The sequence below is a fragment of the Heterodontus francisci genome, chromosome 9 (genome assembly GCF_036365525.1).
Source record: "Heterodontus francisci isolate sHetFra1 chromosome 9, sHetFra1.hap1, whole genome shotgun sequence".
Classification (NCBI taxonomy): domain Eukaryota; kingdom Metazoa; phylum Chordata; class Chondrichthyes; order Heterodontiformes; family Heterodontidae; genus Heterodontus; species Heterodontus francisci.
The window spans coordinates 6,639,574-6,663,490 of record NC_090379.1 but is presented as its reverse complement, the minus strand read 5'-3'; the positions used below and the strand labels follow the sequence as shown (position 1 = coordinate 6,663,490).

General features: G+C 46.9%; 1 protein-coding gene across 1 annotated transcript; it reads right to left on the bottom strand.

Moving 5' to 3' along the window:
* Positions 1-485: 485 nt before the first annotated feature.
* LOC137373559 (heat shock-related 70 kDa protein 2-like) lies at positions 486-20,892 on the bottom strand. Its single transcript, XM_068038495.1, has 2 exons — positions 20,547-20,892; positions 486-3,183 (listed from the first exon to the last, which is right to left on the bottom strand). The coding sequence occupies exons 1-2, from the start codon at positions 20,827-20,829 to the stop codon at positions 1,544-1,546; spliced, it is 1,923 nt and encodes a 640-aa protein (XP_067894596.1). The 5' UTR covers positions 20,830-20,892; the 3' UTR covers positions 486-1,543.
* Positions 20,893-23,917: the final 3,025 nt, after the last annotated feature.

Sequence of the window (23,917 nt, the reverse complement as noted above, 5' to 3'; positions counted from 1 at the left end):
CCCGGGTCCCTGGAGCTGTGAGGCTGCGGTGCTAACCACTGCTACTTCACTAAAATTGAATTTTTCATGCAGGAGTGGAGACAGTGAGTGCTAGCAGGCTACTTGTTCATGGAAGGTGGGAACCACAGGAAACTTAATACTATCCTCATCTGACCTCCAAACATGTTCACCAGATAGTGGTTAGGAGCAAGAACTCACTGATTTTCTTAGCCCTGGGGTGCCAACACTAATTAGTGTCTTTCATGTCACCATTGCTTATGTTACTTAACTCAGCCCAGACCAGGAATTAAAACACATTGGAAAGTAGCAACTTCTTCAATGATACAAGGTTTCATCCAACCCTTACAGCTGTAGGAACTTTGTGCCAGACAGCAATGAACTAAGTTTGTCTTTATTTTTTGTTTTTTTTAAAACATTTCACATTTGGGTTAAACACAATGAATTAAAATACATGTAAAACAAAAAAACTCAACAAGAATGTTTGTTAATTTACTAAAATAAATAAGGAACACAGAAACATTTAAGGATAACAGTCAAAGATTTGTATCCACAGAGAGCTGCCAGATTTTTATAACCAGAGTTAACTGTAATGTTTTGCAGCAAAGTTATATTTTCATCTAAAGCACACTGTTGTAAAGGTAATTTAATTTGGTCTCTGCAACTTATCATTGCTCTACAAGGAGCAATGAATAATGTTATCTCGTTGAAATTCACAAAAGGTTTGGAGCTAATCCAACAGTACCATGAACACATGCACATTTCTTCTTGCAGCAGTCAAAGTAAGTCCATCCACCAAAGAAAGGGTGCAGTTAACCTACTCCAGCAGTACAGAAGGGTTACAATCCCTCTGACACCACAATAAAGAAGGGGTCTAGTTTCTCCTTCCTTTCCAGGAATGCAGAAAGGTGATATGCCTTCCACCAATAAAGAATAGTTCCCACTCCCCCAGGTAAAAAGGCTACAGTGCCTTCTCCCCATTAGGTGTTTTAGCAGGGAACTGTGTAGAAGTGAAGTTTTGGATAACTGCATAGCTGCCGCATTGTGACTGAAAATTATGATTTTTAAAAAAATTGGTTATTTCAATATTCCCTTCCAAATAAGCGAACAACACTCCTATTCTATTAAAGGGACAAAGTCCCACCTAAAGATGGTGGGAGTTTGTTGTGGAGCAGTCTCTATTCCTTGATATGCTGATCCACCCTGTTTGATAGCTGTGCAAATTTTATTAGAATAAACACACGTTTGAGTTTGTGAAGAAACCCATTGATAATTCAAAAAGGAAACACAATGGGTGACGTAGATCATAATCGGGTCAAAAGCTCTGCTAATTAAATTTACAATAAGCTAATGCTCCTTCGATAGTTCACACTGCAAGATAAATAAACTGTTGAGCAGATTATCATTTGAGCAGATTATACTCGTTAATGCACTTTCACACATTCCCTTCCTCTTTCCTTCAGTCTGAATAATATGGAAAATAAGCAGCAGTTAGTAACTCAGAGCCAAATGTCTTAAGTTCTTCCAATGCCCCGACCCACTTCACTCAGTCAACTTCTTCAATAGTAGGTCCAGGCACACTGCCAGACTCAGAGGTACCGCTAGCCCCTCCAGGTGCCCGAGCACAAGGACATCTAAAGAATTTGGCTATTGGCTTGCAGACTTTCTCCAACTCCTTCTGCTGGTGCTCAAACTCTTCCTTCTCTGCTGTCTGGTTTCTTTCTAGCCAGCCTAGGACCTCCTGACACTTTGCAAGGATACTGCTCTTCTCCTTGTCACTGATTTTTCCTTTCAGCTTCTCATCTTGTACAGCCTGTTTCATGCTGTATACATAGGTCTCTAGGACATTTTTAATAGTCACTCTTTCACGGTTAGAATCATCCTCAGTCTTGTAGCGCTCTGCATCCTGCACCATACGCTCAATATCATCTTTGCTCAGTCGTCCCTTGTCATTAGTGATGGTGATCTTGTTTTCCCGGCCTGTGCTCTTGTCCACAGCTGAAACATTCAGGATGCCATTGGCATCTATGTCAAAGGTCACCTCTATTTGTGGAATTCCACGGGGAGCTGGTGGAATATTAGACAGGGCAAACTTGCCAAGCAGATTGTTGTCTTTGGTCATCGCCCTTTCACCTTCAAAAACCTGAACAAGGACACTGGTTTGATTCTCTGAATAAGTGGTAAAGATCTGAGTCTGTTTGGTGGGGATAGTAGTGTTTCGTTTAATGAGGGAAGTCATGACGCCACCAGCTGTTTCAATACCTAGAGACAGGGGAGTAACATCCAACAGCAACAGGTCCTGCACATTTTCAGACTTGTCGCCTGTTAAAATGGCCGCCTGTACAGCTGCACCATAAGCCACAGCTTCATCTGGATTGATGCTCTTATTCAGCTCTTTCCCATTGAACAATTCTTGAAGCAGTTTCTGGATTTTAGGGATCCTTGTGGAACCTCCTACAAGAACAATATCCTGAATCCGAACCTTGTCAATTTTGGCATCGCGAAGTGCTTTCTCAACAGGCTCCAGTGTGGCTCGGAAGAGATCATTGTTCAATTCCTCAAACCGGGCCCTTGTGATTGATGTATAGAAATCAACACCTTCGTGCAGAGAGTCAATCTCAATGCTGGCTTGTGTGCTCGAGGACAGGGTCCTCTTGGCACGCTCGCAAGCTGTGCGCAGACGTCTTACTGCTCGCTTGTTCTGGGTGATATCCTTCTTAAATTTCCGTTTGAATTCTTCAATGAAATGGCTCACCAGGCGACTGTCAAAATCTTCTCCTCCCAGATGAGTATCTCCAGCAGTGGACTTGACTTCAAAGATGCCATCCTCAATGGTAAGAACAGAAACGTCAAATGTTCCACCTCCCAGGTCAAAGATGAGGACATTATGCTCACCAGATCCTGTTTTGTCTAGTCCATAAGCAATGGCAGCTGCAGTTGGTTCATTGATAATCCTCAGCACATTTAAAGCAGCAATGGTTCCAGCATCTTTGGTGGCTTGTCTTTGGCTATCATTAAAATAAGCAGGCACTGTGATGACAACATTCCTCACAGCAGTGCCCAGGTATGCTTCTGCGATCTCCTTCATTTTTGTTAGCACCATAGAGGAAATCTCCTCAGCAAAGAAAGACTTCTGTTCTCCTTTGTACTCCACCTGGACTTTGGGTTTCCCTCCATCACTAATCACTGGAGAAAGATGAATGAAGGCATTTTTTAACAAGTGACATGTCAAATGAAAACATTCTTCCTGTACATTTCTGAATAATAACTGTAATCACCCAATGTCAAATACTTTCCCTCACAAATGGCACGTCATACTCCCAAACTTCAAAGAACAAAGAACAGTACAGCACAGGAACAGGCCATTCGGCCCTTCAAGCCTGCACCGATCTTGATGCCTGCCTAAACTAAAACCTTCTGCACTTCCGGGGACCATATTCCTCTATTCCCATCCTATTCATGTATTTGTCAAGATGCCTCTCAAACGTCGCTATCGTACCTGCTTCCACCACCTCCCCCGGCAGCAAGTTCCAGGCACTCACCACCCTCTGTGTAAAGAACTTGCCTCACACATCCCCTCTAAACTTTGCCCCTCTCACCTTAAACCTATGTCCCCTAGTAACTGACTCTTCCACCCTGGGAAAAAGCTTCTGACTATCCACTCTGTCCATGCCGCTCATAACTTTGTAAACCTCTATCATGTCACCCCTCCACTTCCGTCGTTCCAGTGAAAACAATCCGAGTTTATCCAACCTCTCCTCATAGCTAATGCCCTCCAGACCAGGCAACATCCTGGTAAACCTCTTCTGTACCCTCTCCAAAGCCTCCACGTCCTTCTGGTAGTGTGGTGACCAGAACTGCACGCAATATTCTAAGTGTGGCCTAACTAAGGTTCTGTACAGCTACAACATGACTTGCCAATTTTTATACTCTATGCCCCGACCGATGAAGGCAAGCATGCCGAATGCCTTCTTGACTACCTTATCCACCTGCGTTGCCACTTTCAGTGACCTGTGGACCTGTACGCCCATATCTCTCTGCCTGTCAATACTCCTAAGGGTTCTGCCATTTACTGTATACTTCCCACCTGCATTAGACCTTCCAAAATGCATTACCTCACATTTGTCCGGATTAAACTCCATCTGACATTTCTCCGCCCAAATCTCCAACCGATCTATATCCTGCTGTATCCTCTGACAATCCTCATCACTATCCGCAACTACTCCAACCTTTGTGTCGTCCGCAAACTTACTAATCAGACCAGCTACATTTCCTCCAAATCATTTATATATACTACAAAGAGCAAAGGTCCCAGCATTGATCCCTGCGGAACACCACTAGTCACATCCCTCCATTCAGAAAAGCACCCTTCCACTGCTACCCTCTGTCTTCTATGACAGAGCCAGTTCTGTATCCATCTTGCCAGCTCACCTCTGAGCCCGTGTGACTTCACCTTTTGTACCAGTCTGCCATGAGGGACCTTGTCAAAGGCTTTACTGAAGTCCATATTGATAACATCCACTGCCCTTCCTTCATCAATCATCTTCGTCAGTTCCTCAAAAAACTCAATCAAATTAGTGAGACATGACCTCCCCTTCACAAAACCATGCTGCCTCTCGCTAATAAGTTTGTTTGTTTCCAAATGGGGGTAAATCCTGTCCCGAAGAATCCTCTCTAATAATTTCTCTACCACTGACGTAAGGCTCACTGGCCTATAATTTCCTGGATTATTCTTGCTACCCTTCTTAAACAAAGGAACAACATTGGATATTCTCCAGTCCTCTGGGTCCTCACCTGTAGCCAATGAGGATGCAAAGATTTCTGTCAAGGCCCAGCAATTTCTTCCCTTGCCTCCCTCAGTATTCTGGGGTAGATCCCATCAGGCCCTGGGGACTTATCTACCTTAATGCTTTGCAAGACACCCAACACCTCCTCCTTTTTGATAATGAGATGACTGAGACTATCTACACTCCCTTCCCTAGGCTCATCATCCACCAAGTCCTTCTCTTTGGTAAATACTGATGCAAAGTACTCATTTAGTACCTCGCCCATTTCCTCTGGCTCCACACATAGATTCCCTTCTCTGTCCTCGAGTGGGCCAACCCTTTCCCTAGTTACCCTCTTGCTCTTTATATATGTATAAAAAGCCTTGGGATTTTCCTTAATCCTGTTTGCCAATGACTTTTCATGACCCCTTTTAGCCCTCCTGACAACTTGCTTAAGTTCCTTCCTACTGTCTTTATATTCCTCAAGGGATTCGTCTGTTCCTAGCCTTCCAGCCCTTACGAATGCTTCCTTTTTTTTTTGACTAGACTCACAATATCTCGCGATATCCAAGGTTCCCGAAACTTGCCCAACTTATCCTTCTTCCTCACAGGAACAGACTGGTCTTGGATTCTAATCAACTGACATTTGAAAGAATCCCACGTCAGATGTTGATTTACCCTCAAACAGCCGCCCCCAATCTAAATTCTTCAGTTCCTGCCTAATATTGTTATAATTAGCCTTCCCCCAATTTAGCACCTTCACCCGAGGAGTATTCTTATCCTTATCCACAAGTACCTTAAAACTTATGGAATTATGGGCACTGTTCCCGAAATGCTCCTCTACTGAAACTTCGACCACCTGGCCAGGCTCATTCCCCAATATCAGGTCCAGTATGGCCCCATCCCTAGTTGGACTATCTACATATTGTTTCAAGAAGCCCTCCTGGATGCTCCTTACAAATTCTGCCCCATCCAAGCCCCGAGCACTAAGTGAGTCCCAGTCAATATAGGGGAAGTTAAAATCACCCACCACTACAACCCTGTTACCTTTACATCTTTCCAAAATCTGTCTACATATCTGCTCCTCTACCTCCTGCTGGCTGTTGGGAGGCCTGTAGAAAACCCCCAACATCATGACTGCACCCTTCCTATTCCTGAGCCTCACCCATATTGCCTCGCTGCGTGACCCCTCCGACGTGTCCACCTGCAGTACAGCTGTGATATTCTCCTTAACCAGTAATGCAACTCCCCTGCTAATTCTAATTTATAAACATCCATGTAAGGCGCACACAAGAGCAGCCTAAAGTTATGTCATCTCTGAATTTCTTTCCCTTCCTCGGGCAAAGCAATTTATCTCCAGAGAACAATTGAAGATTACAGCATAGAAGTGGCAATTTGGCCCATCATGTCTGTGCCCATTCCTGGAGCAATCCAAAACTAATCTCACTGTCCTGCGTTCTCCCTCTGTATCTTCCAAAGCTTCAAATATTTATACATTTTCTCCTTGAAAGATGTAATAGTGTCTGTCCCAACCAGTTCCTGTGATAAAGCATTCCATCCTCTAACAACTCTCTGCATGAAGAAATTCCATAACCTTTCTCCTCACTCTCAGTGGCTGTTATAAATTGATGCTTACTCCCCAGTCGTCTTTCCTCACTCACTGAAGCAACACCTGTTAAATCTCTTCTCTGGCCCTGTGGAAATGCTCCCAGTATCTCAAGTCTCTTTTCATAACTATAATTTAACATCTCTGGCATCATCCTGATGAATAGAGACTGTACACTCTTTATGGTTTTACATTAAAGATATAGCACAGAAACAGGCTGGTCGACCCAACCAACCTGATTTTAACTCTGTGCAAGTGGATGTGTTCTCAGGAGGTTCAACTAGTCTATGCTGATGTTTCTATAGCCACATGAGCTTAAATGCCCTTTCTACACTGAGGGTGCCGAAAAGTACACAGTAGCCTAACTGTGACCTAAGCATTGCCAAGTACAAGTTTATCTGTCTTGCTTTTCTCTTGTGCTTTATTCTGCTATCTATAAAAGCCCAAATGCTAGACTTCATGGTTTTATCTAACTGCACTCACACTTTCAGGGAATTATGCATCTGTTCCCAGAGATCTTTCTCTTCAGACATTCTTCAGCATCTGCCCATTGAGTACAAAATCCCATTTCTGCTTTTCTCTCCCAAAATGAATCACTTTATACCTCCACATCAAAATTATATCTGTCACCTGTCTGCCCATTGAACTGAACTATCTATGTCCTGCTATACTCTGCAAAGTCCTTACTATTTGAAAAAACCCTAATTTTTGTGTCATCAGAAAACTTTGCTACTGTGGTCCAAGTCATCTTTGTAGACATCAAAAAAATAACATTGGACCTTGTACTGGTTCCTAAGATGCTCAACTTCCAACTGTTCTCCAAAGCAAGCAACCAGGCCTTTGCTTCCTGACCATCAACACATTTTCAATTCATGGTAATTTCCTCTGGCATCATGTACTTGAATTTTTGCAACAAACCTAATCATGTGCCTTCTTAACAATCCATATAAAATTCCCATATTTATTGCATTGCTTTCCTTTATCTATCTCATCTGTCACAGTTTCAAAAACTGTAGGGATCCTCATAACTTCAGCAAAAACTCCAGGAGGGAGAAAAAGATTGAAAAAGACTTGTATTTATGTAGCGCCTTTCACGACCACCAGATGTCTCAAAGTGCTTTACAGCCAATAATTTTGAAATGCAGTCAGTTATAATGTAGGAAATGCAGCAGCCAGTTTGTGCACAGCAAGCTCCTACAAACAGGAATGTGATAATTACAAGATAATCTATTTTTGTGATGTAGATTGCAGGATAAATATTGGCTAGGACGCAAGGGTTAACTCCCCTGCTCTTCTTTGAAAATAGTGCTGTGGGATCTATTACAACCACCTGAGCAAGCAGACGGGGCCTCAGTTTAATGTCTCACCTGAAAGATGGCACTCCGACAATGCAGTGGAGAAAGAGGCATGGAGAAAAGTAGAAGAGTGAGGGCAAGAGGTGAAAAGGAAGGAGGGAGAGGAAAGGAGTGGATGAGGCCTGTGAAAGTTTTACCTCAGGGCAGGGAGAGGAGGAGGATTGCCTGCAAAGAAAGGAAATGAGAAGGTTTAGCTTTTGTCGGACTGGAGTTTGCGAGGCGAGTGTTTAATGAGTCTTCAACAGACAGTTTTCTTCAGCTCATGTACTGCACTTATTTCTGAAGGCAAAGGGTTGGGTGGCTGGGTTGTGGGGGGAATGGAAGAGTATTAATCACCTTTCTGTATTGCATAGTTGCTGCCTTTTAGGCCTTTTTATCTGGAACATTTCCAAAGGTGCATTTCTACTTTTTGTTTCAATTATCCTATGTTATGTCATACTCAGTGCCACCTAAAGATGCAATATCATTGGAATAAAAGCAAAATACTGCAGATACTGGAAATCTGAAATAAAAACAAGAAATACTGGAAATACTCAGCAGGTCTGGCAGCATCTGTGGAGAGAGAAGCAGAGTTAATATTTCAGGTCAGTGACCCTTCATTGGAATGTTGCCACACAATATTCTTAATATGTAATATATAGGTGTTTGTACCATGTAGGGGATAACATCACAGCCTGATTTAGTGACTGAATAAGGCAACATTCATTTTTATTAATATTTATTCCAGATTTGTTCATGATGCTTTGGCTTTTGCATTCCACAACTTTGTCTATTATTCTTTGAAAATTGTAAACAATTGACCTTTACACATATTCCTTTGCTTATGTTTTTAATGTTGCTCACCATTTTTAAAGCTGTCAATACACAGCAGAACACACCAATTATAGGTGTGTATATGGTATATCGTGTATTGGTGTTTAGTGTACTTAGGGGCAATCTTGTGCTTTGGCAGTCCCCAGTAGATACTCCCAAGTTTGGCAAACCTGTGGTGGGGGCCCAGAGTTTGACAGCACTGCAGCTGGAGTTTGGCAGGTGGGCAGAGTTTTCCTTTCATCTGGTATTGCTGGAGGGGAAACTAGTGGTTTGGCTAACTGGGGAATATTAGCTTAAAGTTTAGCTAAATTGAGGCTGCATTGTTAGGTCCTGCTGGGGTTGGAACAGAGGCAGGCAGCAGATGAGCCTGTCGCTGTTCCGGGTGCTTTTCACCAAGGTGGGGGAGGGCAGCTGCAAGAACCCACCTGATCTGTTAACAACAGCAGTTAAAGGTCATTAAAGAGCTCAGTGAGAGTTCATTAAACGCCATGCTCAGATTTCAGCGGGAGTGCATGGGCTGCCCAGGTGCATAGAAGTGGCAACGCAGCGGGGAGCCAGTCATGGTTGCCCTAACAAATTAGTTGGACCCATGAAAGGGAAACTGGCGCAGAGGGGGAGACTCGGCCATTGATACACAGGTGCTATCAGGTCAGCAGAGGGTGCAGGGACAGCGGTCAGTAAGTGCTTGGGCATCGCAAAGGCAAGAAAGGAGGGGGCAAGGCTTCCAGATAGAATTAGGAGGCCACCTGAGAACAAGGGAGGCAGCAGCTGGAGAGAGCACAACTCAGATTTTGGGTTCAATGCCGACGAGGAGCAATATTCTCCACAGGAAGGGCAGAGCCCCAGACATCACGAGGACAGAGGAGAGGGACAAGGAGCAGGAAGGCAAGAGGCCTTACCCTCGGCATAGAATCACCTGAAGATGAAGCTACCATGAAATGACCAAGAACTAGTGCCTGAGAAGACTGCGATTCTCCAGGCAGGTGATCACAGGGATTTCTGCCCTCATCACACAAGACCTCACAGCACTGCTCACCATGCCCTGCCAGTAGCAGTCAGTCACTATATCCTGGAGGTTCTTCACCTCTGACTCCTTCCATGGATCAGCTGTGGACCTTGGTGGTATTTCATAAACGGCTGCTCACCACTGTATCTCACAGGTTACTGATGCCCTCCTTGCGAAAGCTGGGCTGTACATACAATGGGTTTTGCCTCCATCACTGGATCCCCCAAGTGCAGGGCATCATTGATTGTTCCCATGTGGCCACCAAGGCATTCAGTGACCTGCCAGAAAAAAATCAAACAGGAAGGGCTTCCACTGCCTCAATGTTTAATTGGCCTGTGACAAGAGCTTCCTGCAAGTGTGAACTCACTTTCTTGGCAGCTGCCATTACTCCTTCATCCTCCTGCAGTTCAGGATGTTGCAGCTCTTCATTCCAGCCCCCTAAACTAAATGGATGGATTCCAGGGGACAGGGGATATCACTTGACGAGGGGGCTACTCACCCTGTATAAGAACCCAAGACAGAGGCAGAGAAGCCCTACAACCGCAGCCATCTGCGCACTAGGACAATCACTGAGCAGGCCATCAGGCCTCTGAAGATGCAGTACTGGTGCCTGGACCAGTCAGATGGTGCCCTGCAGTACACTCCTGCAAGGGTCTCCTGCATGGTGGAGGTCTGTTGCGCTCAATGGCATGGCCCTCCAGAGGTGTGGACCTTGAAGAGGGTGAGGCCCTGGATGGACACAGCTCAATGGAGGAAGAGGACTAGAACGAGGAAGGTGCAAAACATAGGTGCCTGGCTGCACAGGGAGTGGCCAGGGCTGGTGCAGAATTCAACGGTCCTATCAGCAACTCACCAAGGCTCCTTAGACAGCACCTTCCAAACCTGCAACCTCTACCACCAAGAAGGACAAGGGCAGCAGATGCATAGAAAAACCACCACCTACAAGTTCAAGTCCAAGCCACACACCATCCTGACTTGGAACTATATCGCCGTACCTTCACTGTCGCTGGTTCAAAATCCTTGAACTCCCTCCCTAACAGCACTGTTGGTGTACTTTCACCACATGGACTGCAGCAGTTCAAAAAGGCAGCTCAGCACCACTTTCAAGGGCAATAAATGCTGCCTGAGCCAGCGATGCCCACACCCCGTGAAAGAATAAAAAAAAGATGCTGTTAATGTTAGGGATCATCTGATTTAGGCTGTTTCACCTGACCCCCTCTGACCCAGGAGGAACAGCATGGAATGGATCTTACTTTGAGCTGCCTGAGAGAATACTTCCATTGAAGACACAGTCTGGAACAACTCAGCTCTTGCCGCCAATGAAGGAAGCATGTCTGCCCGGAGGTTTCATTGTCACCGTTCATGGTTCACGCTCCTTTCACCGCTTAATCCCCAATTTCCTGTATTGCCATTAATAAAGAGAGGCTCACATGTCTGGCTTCATGTGTCAATATTTACATAGCAACATAGAAAATAGGAGCAGGAGTAGGCCATTCAGCCCTTCAACCCTGCTCTGCCATTCATTATGACCATGGCTGATCATCCAACTCAGTAACCTGTTCTCGCTTCCCACCCCCCCACCCAATATCCTTTGATCCTTTTCGCCCCAAGAGCTATATCTAACTCCTTCTTGAAAACATACAATGTTTTGGCCTCAACTGCTTTCTATGGTAGCGAATTCCACAGGCTCACCATTCTCTGGGTGAAGAAATTTCTCCTCATCTCAGTCCTGAAAGGTTTATCCCGTATCTTTAGACTATGACCCCTGGTTCTGGACTCCACCATCGGGAACATCCTTCCTGCATCGACCCTGTCAAGTCCTGTTAGAATTTTATAGGTTGCTAGGAGAGCCCCCCTCGCTCTTCTGAACTCCAGCGAATATAATCCTAACCGACTCAATCTCTCCTCACACGTCAGTCCCACCATCCCAGGAATCAGTCTGGTAAACCTTCGCTGCACTCCCTCTATAGCAAGAACATCCTTCCTCAGCTAAGGAGACCAAAACTGCACGCAATATTCTTGCTCCAAAAGAGAAAAAGTGCAGTTACTTGTGACCAACACCCCAGTGACCCACTCAGTGCTCTGCCCGTTGCTCTGTTCTCCCCTCTCGACCACTTTTATGTATTATTCCCCTTGTGACCTCGGAGGAGGTGGAGGCAGTCTGCTCACTTGTCTTGGCTTGCGGCTCGTTGTGGAGCTGCCGATGGGGGCACCTACAGAGGCTGCTGCACCAGCATCATTGCAGGGGCAGCTTCACAGTTACTGGGCCCTACTGTACAGATGCTCCCCGAGAACGGTCAAGGAGGCTGCTAATGTTGATGATGCCCCTTGAGGACTAGCACTCTCAGCAACTGCCTCAGTCCTTGGATGGCCCTCCAGATAGCTGGAGAGTACCATCAGCTGGGGTGCAACTGTCATCCCTTCTAAACATCTGTGCCATCAGCATCACTGCTACATAGCATGGCATGCATCCTGTGAACATCAATGCGCAATTTCTCCATGCACTCCAAGTGCTGTCACATATGGCTTTCTATTCGGCTGGCCACTCTCAATGGAGGAGTTTATGCGCTCAAAGCCCCGAGCCATGGTGGTGCACATGAGCCATTCTCAGCCCATGACCACACACTGCCTCAGGTAACTGATATGTGGGAGCATATGCTGGTCTAAGTTGAGCCTCCTTTCAAATGACTTCTGAGGCCCCAGCTGAGCAGGCTGCGGCTGTTCTCCATCTACCAAGGGGATGCCTCGATCATCTCCTTCTGCACAATCACGACGTATTCATCACCCAATGCCACCCTATATAATCGTGTGAGGACCAACCGAACTGCCTATCGGCGCTGGTGGAGGGTATACTTGTAAGGTGTGCTGGTGCTTGGTCTGAGCTCTGCTCTGGCGTTACTTGGCCCTGTGATGAAGGAGTCAGTCTTTGCGCCTCAATATTTGAACCGGTGAGAGTCACAAGAAGAGATCATGAGGACTAGCCTTGGAGAGCAGAAGCCTCTGCGGTACTGAGGCTTCCCAATGCAGCCCAGTGTTCAGCATGCTGTAGGATGGAGTGGAATGCAATGCACCCTCTTACTATACGCACTGCAGTCTCTGTTCACCTTCTCCATGATGGACGCCCATTTCACCTTCCCTGACTTGCTCTTCGTCATTGGTAATCTCCATGGCTTCCTCTTCCATTGTGGTGATGATGTACAGCTAGGGAAACCCATCCTCCCATCTCAACCCTCATGGGCATTGTGTCTATTTTCCCTGTGAAGCCAAAAACATGATCAGGCACTGCTAGCCTCTATGGCAAATGCCAGCAGCTCATATACACATGAAGCTGCAAATCTCAGTGCTGGCAGGTCCTCAGCAGTACTATGGCTCTGCCTTGCGAGGGGTCATTAAGTACCCTGCGCACAGACTCCGCCCATGTTCAGGAGCAACATGTTCCTCAGCCGGTGTGTCTGTTGGAGGTTGAATACCAAGAGGCCTGTGGCATTGCACTCACCTTGCCAGAGAATAAGGTCATTGAACCTCTTCCTGCATTGGACCCAGTTTCTGTTGAGCACACTCTGTCTGCTCACTGTGTCAGCGACTTCTATCCAGGCCTGCTTAGTCTAGGAGGGTGGCCTCCTCCTGCCATCCTCCAGGAAGATGACTGCCTTGCTCTCCCTCACTGCTTCAACGTGGACCTCCATGTTCCAATCTGGAGAGCCAGTGGTGAAGGATGATACTAGAACCAATCTTTACACAGTCTTGCATTTATTTACAGGGTAAAACATTACAAGCATACACCTCTTAATTCAACCACACACATTTTCAGTAACTATCTCTTTATATGTGCTCAAGTGAAACCCCAATTAATGCCCTCCACCTGCATACAATTAAACACAACTGAAATACTCCAGGTCAGCATCTGTGAAGGGAGGGGCTGCCCTGCCCCGGGTTCCAGACTTCTGTCTCTGCTGCTCTATCTTTATTCCAGCGAGTAATGCTATGAAACGGAGGTGGGTTTAAATCGGGCCCGCATTCTCTGTCCCACCTCCGTTCCTGCCCCCTCGGTGACTACTTGACTGCCCAAACCGCCCTGTAGCCAATTAACAGTCTGCCCCCATGTAAGTCGGGGGCTGCAAATGCTTCCCCCTCAGAAGCTGAATCTTATTCCTGGTGTCAGTCAGAAGAGAGGAGCGGGAGCACATGGGCCTAATAGCATTACCAAATGCCAGCTTCCTCAGAGCAAACCAATCTTGTAATGCGGCCATGAAACAGGATTAATTTTCTTATTTTAATATGCGAAGGGCCTAACGCCTGTGTCAGACATGGACATGGCACACCAATTTTCTAGCTGATACCAATAACGCAGCTGGAGCACTTGTCATGAATGTGCATTCCCTGCCTGCTATATTGGATGCTTAAGAAGCTATTTAGTGCCCAAACAGGTGGTGTGTGGTCAAACGTCTAGGTATTTAACTGTACTCTACATCATATTTGCTCTCTCCTATTAAATCATGTTTTTAAACTTTAACTTGAATTTTGTTCAATTGCTATTTATAGTATATTTCTCTTTTTAAAAAGCTTCCCTTTGTATACAAAGCTAATTTTTAAAAATTTATTTTCTTCCCAGGTCTTTCCCCAACTGCCATATTGGAGATGAAAAGTTTTTAAAATGACAATGTTATTGGAAAACAACTGGAGCCGAAGTCTAGTCTTTAAAAGTAATATTTTTCTTTATTACTTCATGGGATATGGGCGTCACTGGCCTAATTGCCCTTGAGAAGGTGGTGGTGAGCTGCCTTCTTGAACTGCTGAAGTCCACGTGGTGTAGGTACACCCACAGTGCTGTTCGGGCAGGAATTCCAGGATTTTGACCCAACGACAATGAAGGAACAGCAATATTGTTCCAAGTCAGGATGGTGTGTGGCTTGCAGGGGAACATTCCCATGCATCTGCTGCCCTTGTCCTTCTAGTTGGTAGAGGTCACAGGTTTCGAAGGTGCTGTCGAAGGAGGCTTGTTCAGTTGCTGTGGTGCATCTTGTAGATGGTACACACTGCTGCCACTGCGTCAGTGGTGGAGGGAGTGAATATTTAAGGTGATGGATGGGGTGCCGATCAAGTGGGTTGCTCTGTCCTAGATGGTGTCGAGCTGCACTCATCCAGTCAACTGGGGAGTATTCCATCACACTCTGGACGTGTGCCTCGTAGATGTTGGGGGTCAGGTGGTGAGTTACTCGCCAGAGATTTCCCAGCCTCTGACCTGCTCTTGCAGCAGTAGTATTTATGTGGCTGTTCCAGTTAAGTTTCTGTTCAATGACAACCGCCACGGTGTGGATGGTGGGAAATTCACCGACCGTATTCCCACTGAATGTCAAGGGCTTTTTGGAGATGGTCCTTGGTACACTTAGGTGGCACAAATATTACATAAGAACATAAGAAATAAGAGCAGGAGTAAGCCATTTGGCCCCTCGAGCCTGCCTCGCCATTCAATCAGATCATGGCTCTACTTTCCTGCCTGGCCCCCATAACCCTTGACTCCCTTGTAGATCAAAAATCTGTCTAACTCAGCCTTGAATATATTCAATGACCCAGCCTCCATTGCTCTCTGGGAAAGAGAATTCCAAACACTGATGACTCAGAAGTAATTCCTCCTCATCTCTATCTTAAATGGGAGACACCTTATTTTGAAACTGTGTCCCCTAGTTCTAGAGTCCCCCACAAGGGGAAACATCCTCTCAGCGTCTTGCTTGTCAAGCCCCCTCAAAATCTTATATGTTTCAAGAAGATCACCTCTCAATCTTCTAAACTCCAATGAATATAGGCCCAACCTGCTCAACCTTTCCTCAGACAACCCTTTCATTGCAGGAATCTATCCAGTGAACCTTTTCTGAACTGTTTCCAATGCAAGTATATCCCTCCTTAAGTAAGGAGATCAAAACGGTATGCAGTACTCTAGGTGCAGTCTCACCAATGCCCTGTATAGTTGTAGCAGACTTTCCCACATTTATACTCCATCCCCTTTGCATTAAATGCCAATATTCCATTTGGCTTCCTAATTACTTGCCATACCTGCATGCTAACTTTGTGATTCATATCAGCCCAAGCCAGAATTGTATCCAGGTCTTGCATTTGGGCACAGACTGCTTCATTATCTGAAGAGTCGTGAATTTAACTGAACACTGTTCAGTCATCAGCGAACATCCTCACTTCTGACCTTAGGTTGGAGGGAAGGTAATTGATGACGCAGCTGAAATCAGGAGTTGGGCCGAGGACACTACCCTGAGTAAATCCTGCAGCAATACCCTGGGCTGAGATGTTAGGCCTCCAACAATCAAAACCATCTTCTTTTGTGCTAGGCATGAATCCAATCAGTGAAATGTTTCCCCTCGATTCCCACTGACTTCAATTTTGCTCGGGAACTTCTGATGAAAGGTCACACAGACCTGAAACATTAATTGTTTTTCTCTCCACAGATACTGTCTGACCTGCTGAGTATTTCCAGCACTTTGTTTTTGTTTGACCCAACCGAAATTTGTCCAAAATACCTTCAGGGATAAATTTTTTAAAAAGACTCTATTTAAACCATTGTTATACCACCTGGCATCGACCTCGGCACCGGAAACGACAATGGCAAACCCAGCACTGTCGACCCTGCAAAGTCCTCCTGACAAACATCTGGGGGCTTGTGCCAAAGTTGGGAGAGCTGTCCCACACACTAGTCAAGCAACAGCCTGACATAGTCATACTCATGGAACCATACCTGACAATGTCCCAGACACTGCCATCACCATCCCCGGGTATATCCTGTCCCACCGGCAGGACAGAGCCAGCAGAGGTGGCGGCACAGTGGTATACAGTAGGGAGGGAGTTGTCCTGGGAGTCCTCAACATCAACTCTGGACCCCATGAAGTCTCATGGTATCAGGTCAAACATGGACAAGGAAACCTCCTACTGATTACCACTTACCGCCCTCCCTCAGCTAATGAGTCAGTACTCCATGTTGAACAGCATTTGGAGGAAGCACTGAGGGTGGCAAGGGCACAGGATGTACTCTGGGTAGGGGACTTCAATGTCCATCACCAAGAATGGCTCCACTACTGACCTAGCTTGCCGAGTCCTAAAGGACATATCTGCTAGACTGGGTATGCGGCAGGTGGTGAGGGAACCAAGAGGGGAAAACATACTTGACCTCGTTCTCACCAATCTGCCTGCCGCAGATGCATCTGCCCATGATAGTACTGCTGGAGTGACCACCACAGTCGTTGTGGAGACGAAGTCCCGCCTTCACATTGAGGATACACTCCATGTTGTGTGGCACTACAAGCATGCTAAATGGGATAGATTTCGAACAGATCTAGCAATGCAAAACTGGGCATCCATAAGGCGCTGTGGGCCATCAGCAGCAGCAGAATTGTACTCAACCACAATCTGTAACCTCATGGCCTGGCATATCCCCCACTCTACCATTACCATCAAGCCAGGACACCAACCATGGTTCAATGAACAGTGCAGGAGGGCATGGCAGGAGCAGCAGCGTGCATACCTCAAAATGAGGTGTCGACTGGTGAAGCTACAACACAGGACTATCTGCGTGCCAAACTGCGTAAGCAGCATGCAATAGACAGAGCTAAATGATCTCATAACCAACGGATCAGATCTAAGCTCTGCAGTCCTGCCACATCCAGCCGTGAATGGTGGTGGACAATTAAACAACTAACTGGAGGAGGTGGCTGCACAAATATCCCCATCCTCAATGATGGGGGAGCCCAGCACATCAGTGCGAAAGATAAGGCTGAAGCATTTTCAACAATCTTTAGCCAGAAGTGCCGAGTTGGTGATCCATCTCGGCCTCCTCCTGAAGTCCCCAGCATCAGAGATGCCAGACTTCAGCCAATTCGATTCACTCCACATGATATCAAGAAACGAATGAAGGCACTGGATTCTACAAAGGCTATGGGCCCTGACAATATTCCGGCAATAGTACTGAAGACCTGTGCTCCAGAACTTGCCACGCCCCGAGTCAAGTTGTTCCAGTACAGCTACAACACTGCAATCTACCCTGCAATGTGGAAAATTGCACAGGTATGTCCTGTACACAAAAAGCAGGACAAGGCCAATTACCGCCCCATCAGCCTACTCTCAATCATCAGTACAGTGATGGAAGGTGTCATCAACAGTGCCATCAAGTGGCACTTGCTTAGCAATAACCTGCTCAGTGACACTCAATTTGGGTTCCACCAGAGCCACTCAGCTCCTGACCTCATTACAGCCTTGGTTCAAACATGGAGAAAAGGGCTGAACTCAACAGGTGAGATGCAAGTGACTGCCCTTGACATCAAGGCAGCATTTGACCGAGTATGGCATCAAGGAGCCCTAGCAAAACTGAGGTCAATGGGAATCAGGGGCAAAACCCTCCGCTGGCTGGAGTCATACCTAGCGCAAAGGAAGATGGTTGTGGTTGTTTGAGGTCAATCATCTGAGCTCCAGGACATCACTGCAGGAGTTCCTCAGGGTAGTGTCCTGGGCCCAACCATCTTCAGCTGCTTCATCAATGACCTTCCTTCAATCATAAGGTCAGAAGTGGGGATGTTTGCTGATGATTGCACAATGTTCAGCACCATTCATGACTCCTCAGATACTGAAGCAGTCCGTGTAGAAATGTAGCAAGACTTGGACAATATCCAGGCTTGGGCTGATAAGTGGCAAGTAACATTCACGCCACACAAGTGCCAGGCCATGGCCATCTCCAACAAGAGAGAATCTAACCATCTCCCATTGACATTCAATGGCATTACCATCACTGAATCCCCCACTATCAACATCCTAGCGGCTACCATTGACCAGAAACTGAACTAGAGCAGCCATATAAATAACGTGGATACAAGAGCAGGTCAGAGGCTAGGAATCCTGCGGCGAGTAACTCACCTCCTGACTCCCCAATGCCTGTCCACCATCTACAGGCATAAGTCAGGAGTGTGATGAAATACTCTCCACTTGCCTGGATGGGTGCAGCTCCAACACTCAAGAAGCTTGACACCATCCAGGACAAAGCAGCCCACTTGATTGGCACCCCATCTAAAAACATTCACTCCCTCTACCACTGACGCACAGTGGCAGCAGTGTGTACCATCTACAAGATGCACTGCAGCAACGCACCAAGGCTCCTTAGACAGCACGTTCCAAACCCGCGACCTCTACCAACTAGAAGGACAAGGGTAGCAAATGCATGGGAACACCACCACCTGCAAGTTCCCCTCCAAGTCACACACCATCCTGACTTGGAACTATATCGCCGTTCCTTCACTGTCGCTGGGTCAAAATCCTGGAATTCCATTCCTAACAGCACTGTGGGTTTACCTACCCCAATGGACTGCAGCGGTTCAAGAAAGCAGCTCACCACCACCTTCTCAAGGGCAATTAGGGATGGGCAATAAATGCTGGCCTGGCCAGCGTCGCCCACATCCCATGAATGAATAAAAAAAAAGGAGGCAGCGGGTGATGGTCGAGGGTTGTTTTTGAGAGTGGAAGCCTGTGACCAGTGGTGTACCGCAGGGATCGCTGCTGGGACCCTTGCTGTTTGTGGTGTACATTACTGACTTAGACGTGAATCTGGGAGGTATGATCAGGAAGTTCGTAGATGACATGAAAATTGGTGGTGTCGTAAATAATGAGGAGAAAAGCCTTAGATTACAGGACGATATAGATGAGCTGGTAAGATGGGCGGAGTAGTGGCAAATGCAATTTAATCCTGAGAAGTGAGGTGATGCATTTTTGGAGGATTAATAAGGCAAGGGAATATACAATGGATGGTAGGACACTGGGAAGTACAGAGGGTCAGAGGGACCTTGGTGTGCTCGTCCATAGATCACTGAAGGCAGCAGCACAGGTAGATAAGGTGGTTCAGAAGGCATATGGGATACTTGCCTTTATTAGCTGAGGCATAGAATATAAGAGCAGGGAGGTTATGATGGAGCTGTATGAAACACTAGTTAGGCCGCAGCTGGAGGACTGTGTACAGTTCTGGGCACCACACTATAGGAAAGATGTGACTGCACTGGAGAGGGTTCAGAGGAGATTCACCAGGATGTTGCCTGGGCTGGAGCATTTCAGCTATGAAGAGACACTGAAAAGGCTAGGGTTGTTTTCCTTAGAGAAGGCTGTGGGGTGGGGCAGGAACCTGATTGAGGTATACAAAATTATGAGGGGCATTGACAGGTTAGATAGGAAGAAACTTTTTCCCTCAGCAGAGGGGTCAATAACCAGGGGGCATAGAATTAAGGTAAGGGGCAGGAGGTTTAGAGGGGATTTGAGGAAAAAATTTTCACCCAGAGGGTGGTTGGAATCTGGAACACACTGCCTGAAGTGGTGGTAGAGGCAGGAACCCTCACAACATTTAAGAAGTATTTAGATGAGCACTTGAAACACCATAGCATACAAGGCTACGGGCCAAGTGCTGGAACATGGGATTAGAATAGTTAGTTGCTTGAAGGCCAGCACAGACACGATGGGCCGAAGAGCCAGTTTCTGTGCTGTATAACACTATGACTCTACATTCTTGCTTGCAAATCCCTCCATGGCTTCGCCCCTCCCTATCTCTAATCTTCTCCATAACCCACCAAGATCTCTGCACTCGACTAATTCTGGCCTCTTGTCCATCCCTGATTTTAATCACTCCACCACTGGCGGCTATGCCTTCAGCTGCCTTCAGCTTGGAGCTCTGGAATTCCCTCCCCTTTCCTCCTTCAAGACGCTCCTTAAAATCAACCTCCACAACCAAGCTCTTGGTTACCTGTCCTAATATCTCCTTATGTGGCTCCGTGTCAAATTTTGTTGGATAACACTCCTCTTAAGCACCTTTGGACCAACTGCTACATTGAAGGCACTATATAAATGCAGGCAGTTGTTGCTGGCTGTAGCAGCTGAAGCCCAGGCAGCCAGTTCATGCCTGAGAAGCAGCTGACCCCTCCTGCAATTTCCTCCCCTCCATCGCCCCCTCACCATCCCTCTCTCCTCCCCCTCACCGGTGAAAGGCCAGTGCTTTATGTCGGATTGCACCGTCGGGTCGTCGAACGTGCGGCCGATTAGCCTCTTGGCGTCGAAGACGGTGTTGGTGGGGTTCATGGCCACCTGGTTCTTCGCCGGGTCGCCGATCAGGCGCTCGGTGTCGGTGAAGGCCACATAGCTGGGGGTGGTGCGGTTCCCCTGGTCGTTGGCGATGATCTCCACCTTGCCGTGCTGGAAGACGGCGACGCAGGAGTAGGTGGTGCCCAAGTCAATGCCTACCGCCGGCGAGTGAGCCGACATGGCGCAGGGGTAACGGCCAAATTGAGAGGATGAAGAGGCTGAGGCGCTCGGACACCAGGCAGCTGACCGTTTCCCCGCTCGAGCCTTTTATACCCAGCCTGCCGCCATTTTGTTTTCCCGAGTCACACCCCCTTGGCCAATCAGAACGCCGCGTTTGCCCAGCTGGACACGTGGGTCAATGACGCCTTTGAACACCAACCAATCGGAACACCGGTATCTGTCCAGCCTCGGCACGAGAACGGGCGCGATGCTCACGGGCGCTCCAATCCAAACGTCGCCTTCCGTCCCGGCCGGCACGTGGGCCAACGGCGCTTGCGCCTAAGGCGTCCCATATCTACCAATCAGAAAAAGCGCGCTCTGGACGGGCGCGTTTCATTGGAAGGCGTTGAGGCGGGTGGGACCAGGTGCCATGCTCGCCAACCGCCAGCAGCACGTGGCGAAAGCCAAGAGCTCGCGCGGCTGCCTGAGCACGTGGGGGCCCAGGGCGGGGCCGGGCGTTGATTGACATCGCACAGGGGCGGAATCAACCAATCAGATCAGCGGACAGAGAGGAGCGCGCTGTTGCATACAAAGGTGCCATGTGCTATGAGAACATGTCGGAAAAAGGACAGAAATTGTGTATTTTCCACACAATTCACAATTTCCTTCCCCTAAAATTAGCGAGTTAAGCTACGAGGAGAGATGAAACAAACTAGGGTTGTATTCCCTGGCGTTTGGAAGGTTAAGCTGAGGCTAGACTGTGAATGGTCACCATTTAATTTTCATTCAGGGGAAGGCCGACATTTATTGCCCATCCCCAGCTGCCTCTTGAGCCGCCTTCTTGAACCATCGTAGTCCAAGTGATGTAGGTGCAGCCACAGTGCTGTTAGGCAGGGAGTTCCAGAATTTTGACCCAGCGACAGTAACGAGAGTCAAGTCTGATCCTATCCTCACCTGACATCCACATAAACCATCACAGCTCATCACCGCAATGGGCAATTAGGGATGGGAAATAAATGCTGGCTAAGTGATCACAATTCGGTTAGGTTTACCTTAGCGATGGACAGGGACAGGTATATACCGCAGGGCAAGAATTATAGCTGGGGGAAAGGAAACTATGATGCGATTAGGCAAGATTTAGGAATTATTCTAAGTTAATTAAGAAAGTAATTAAAGTAAATTAACTAAATAACATAAGTAACAATGACAGAACAGGTGTGGTGTTGCAGCTGTGGAATGTGGGATCTCCTGGACGCCAACGCGATCCACGACAACCACATCTGCAGAAAGAGTAAGCAGCTAGAGGAATTCCAGATCAGAATTATTGATCTGGAAGCCAAACTGCATACATTGGGCAACATCCAGGAGGGGAAGAGATACCTGGACACTTTGTACAAGACAGTCACATCCCTTAGAATAGGGTCATCTGATTTGGTCATCAGTGAGAGACAGGAGGATGTGACCGTGAGTGAGGCAGGTAAAGGAACCGAGCAGACAGCAGTGGAGGGGCCTTAGCCTTTGCAGTTGTCAAACAGGTTTGAGGTGTTTGCAACCTGCGTGGATGACAGCGAGGTCTGCAGGGTGGATGAGCAGACTGGCCATGGCACTGTGGTACAGGAAGCCATTCAAGCGGGCGGAACAAAATGGAAAGTAGCGGTTGTAAGGGACAATATAGTGAGGGGGATTGACACCGTTTTCTGCAGCAAAGAGTGAGAGTCCAGACAGCTGTGTTGCCTGCCTGGTGCCAGGGTTCAGGACATCTGCTCAGGGCTGGAGAGGAACCTACAGTTGGAGGGGGAGGATCCAGTTGTCATGATCCATGTAGGTACCAACGACATTGGCAGGACAAGGAAGGAGATTCTGCATAGTCAGTATGACGAGCTAGCACCAAATTAAGAAGCAGAACCTCAAAGGGGCCGGGCGTTGATTGACATCGCACAGGGGCGGAATCAACCAATCAGATCAGCGGACAGAGAGGAGCGCGCTGTTGCATGCAAAGGTGCCACGTGCTATGAGAACATGTCGGAAAAAGGACAGAAATTGTGTATTTTCCACACAATTCACAATTTCCTTCCCCTAAAATTAGCGAGTTAAGCTACGAGGAGAGATGAAACAAACTAGGGTTGTATTCCCTGGCGTTTGGAAGGTTAAGCTGAGGCTAGACTGTGAATGGTCACCATTTAATTTTCATTCAGGGGAAGGCCGACATTTATTGCCCATCCCCAGCTGCCTCTTGAGCCGCCTTCTTGAACCATCATAGTCCAAGTGATGTAGGTGCAGCCACAGTGCTGTTAGGCAGGGAGTTCCAGAATTTTGACCCAGCGACAGTAACGAGAGTCAAGTCTGATCCTATCCTCACCTGACATCCACATAAACCATCACAGCTCATCACTGCAATGGGCAATTAGGGATGGGAAATAAATGCTGGCTAAGTGATCACAATTCGGTTAGGTTTACCTTAGCGATGGACAGGGACAGGTATATACCGCAGGGCAAGAATTATAGCTGGGGGAAAGGAAACTATGATGCGATTAGGCAAGATTTAGGAATTATTCTAAGTTAATTAAGAAAGTAATTAAAGTAAATTAACTACAGAGGACACAAGTAACATCCCAGAAATAGCTGTAAATCAGGAAATGCAAGGGACAGAGGAACTCAAGAAAATTACAATATCCAGGGAAGTGGTACTGAACAAATCGTTGGAGCTGCCGGCTGACAAGTCCCCGAGTCCTGATGGACTTCATCCTAGGGAATTAATAGAAGTGGCTAGTGAGATAGTTGATGTGTTGGTTTTAATTTTCCAAAATTCCCTAGATTAGGGGAAAGTTCCATTTCGATTGGAAAATAACGAATGTAACTCCTTTGTTCAAAGAGGAGACAGAAAGCAGGAAAGCAGGCTAGTTAGCTTGACATCTGTCGAAGGGAAAATGAGAAAATGATAGAAGCTATTATTAAAGATGTTATAGCAGGGCACTTAGAAAAATTCAAGGTAATCAGGCAGAGTCAACAGGGTTTTGTGAAAGGGAAATCATGTTGAAACAATTTATTGGAGTTCTTTGAAGAAGTAACATGTGCTGTTGATAATGGGGATCTGGTGTAAGTACTGTAC

Excerpts from the sequence above, each read along its gene's own strand:
- LOC137373559 (XM_068038495.1), bottom strand. The coding sequence starts at position 20,829 with ATGTCGGCTCACTCGCCGGCGGTAGGCATTGACTTGGGCACCACCTAC. Across the intron at positions 3,184-20,546 it reads AAAGCACTGGCCTTTCACCG|TGATTAGTGATGGAGGGAAA; the intron begins GTGAGGGGGAGG and ends ATCTTTCTCCAG.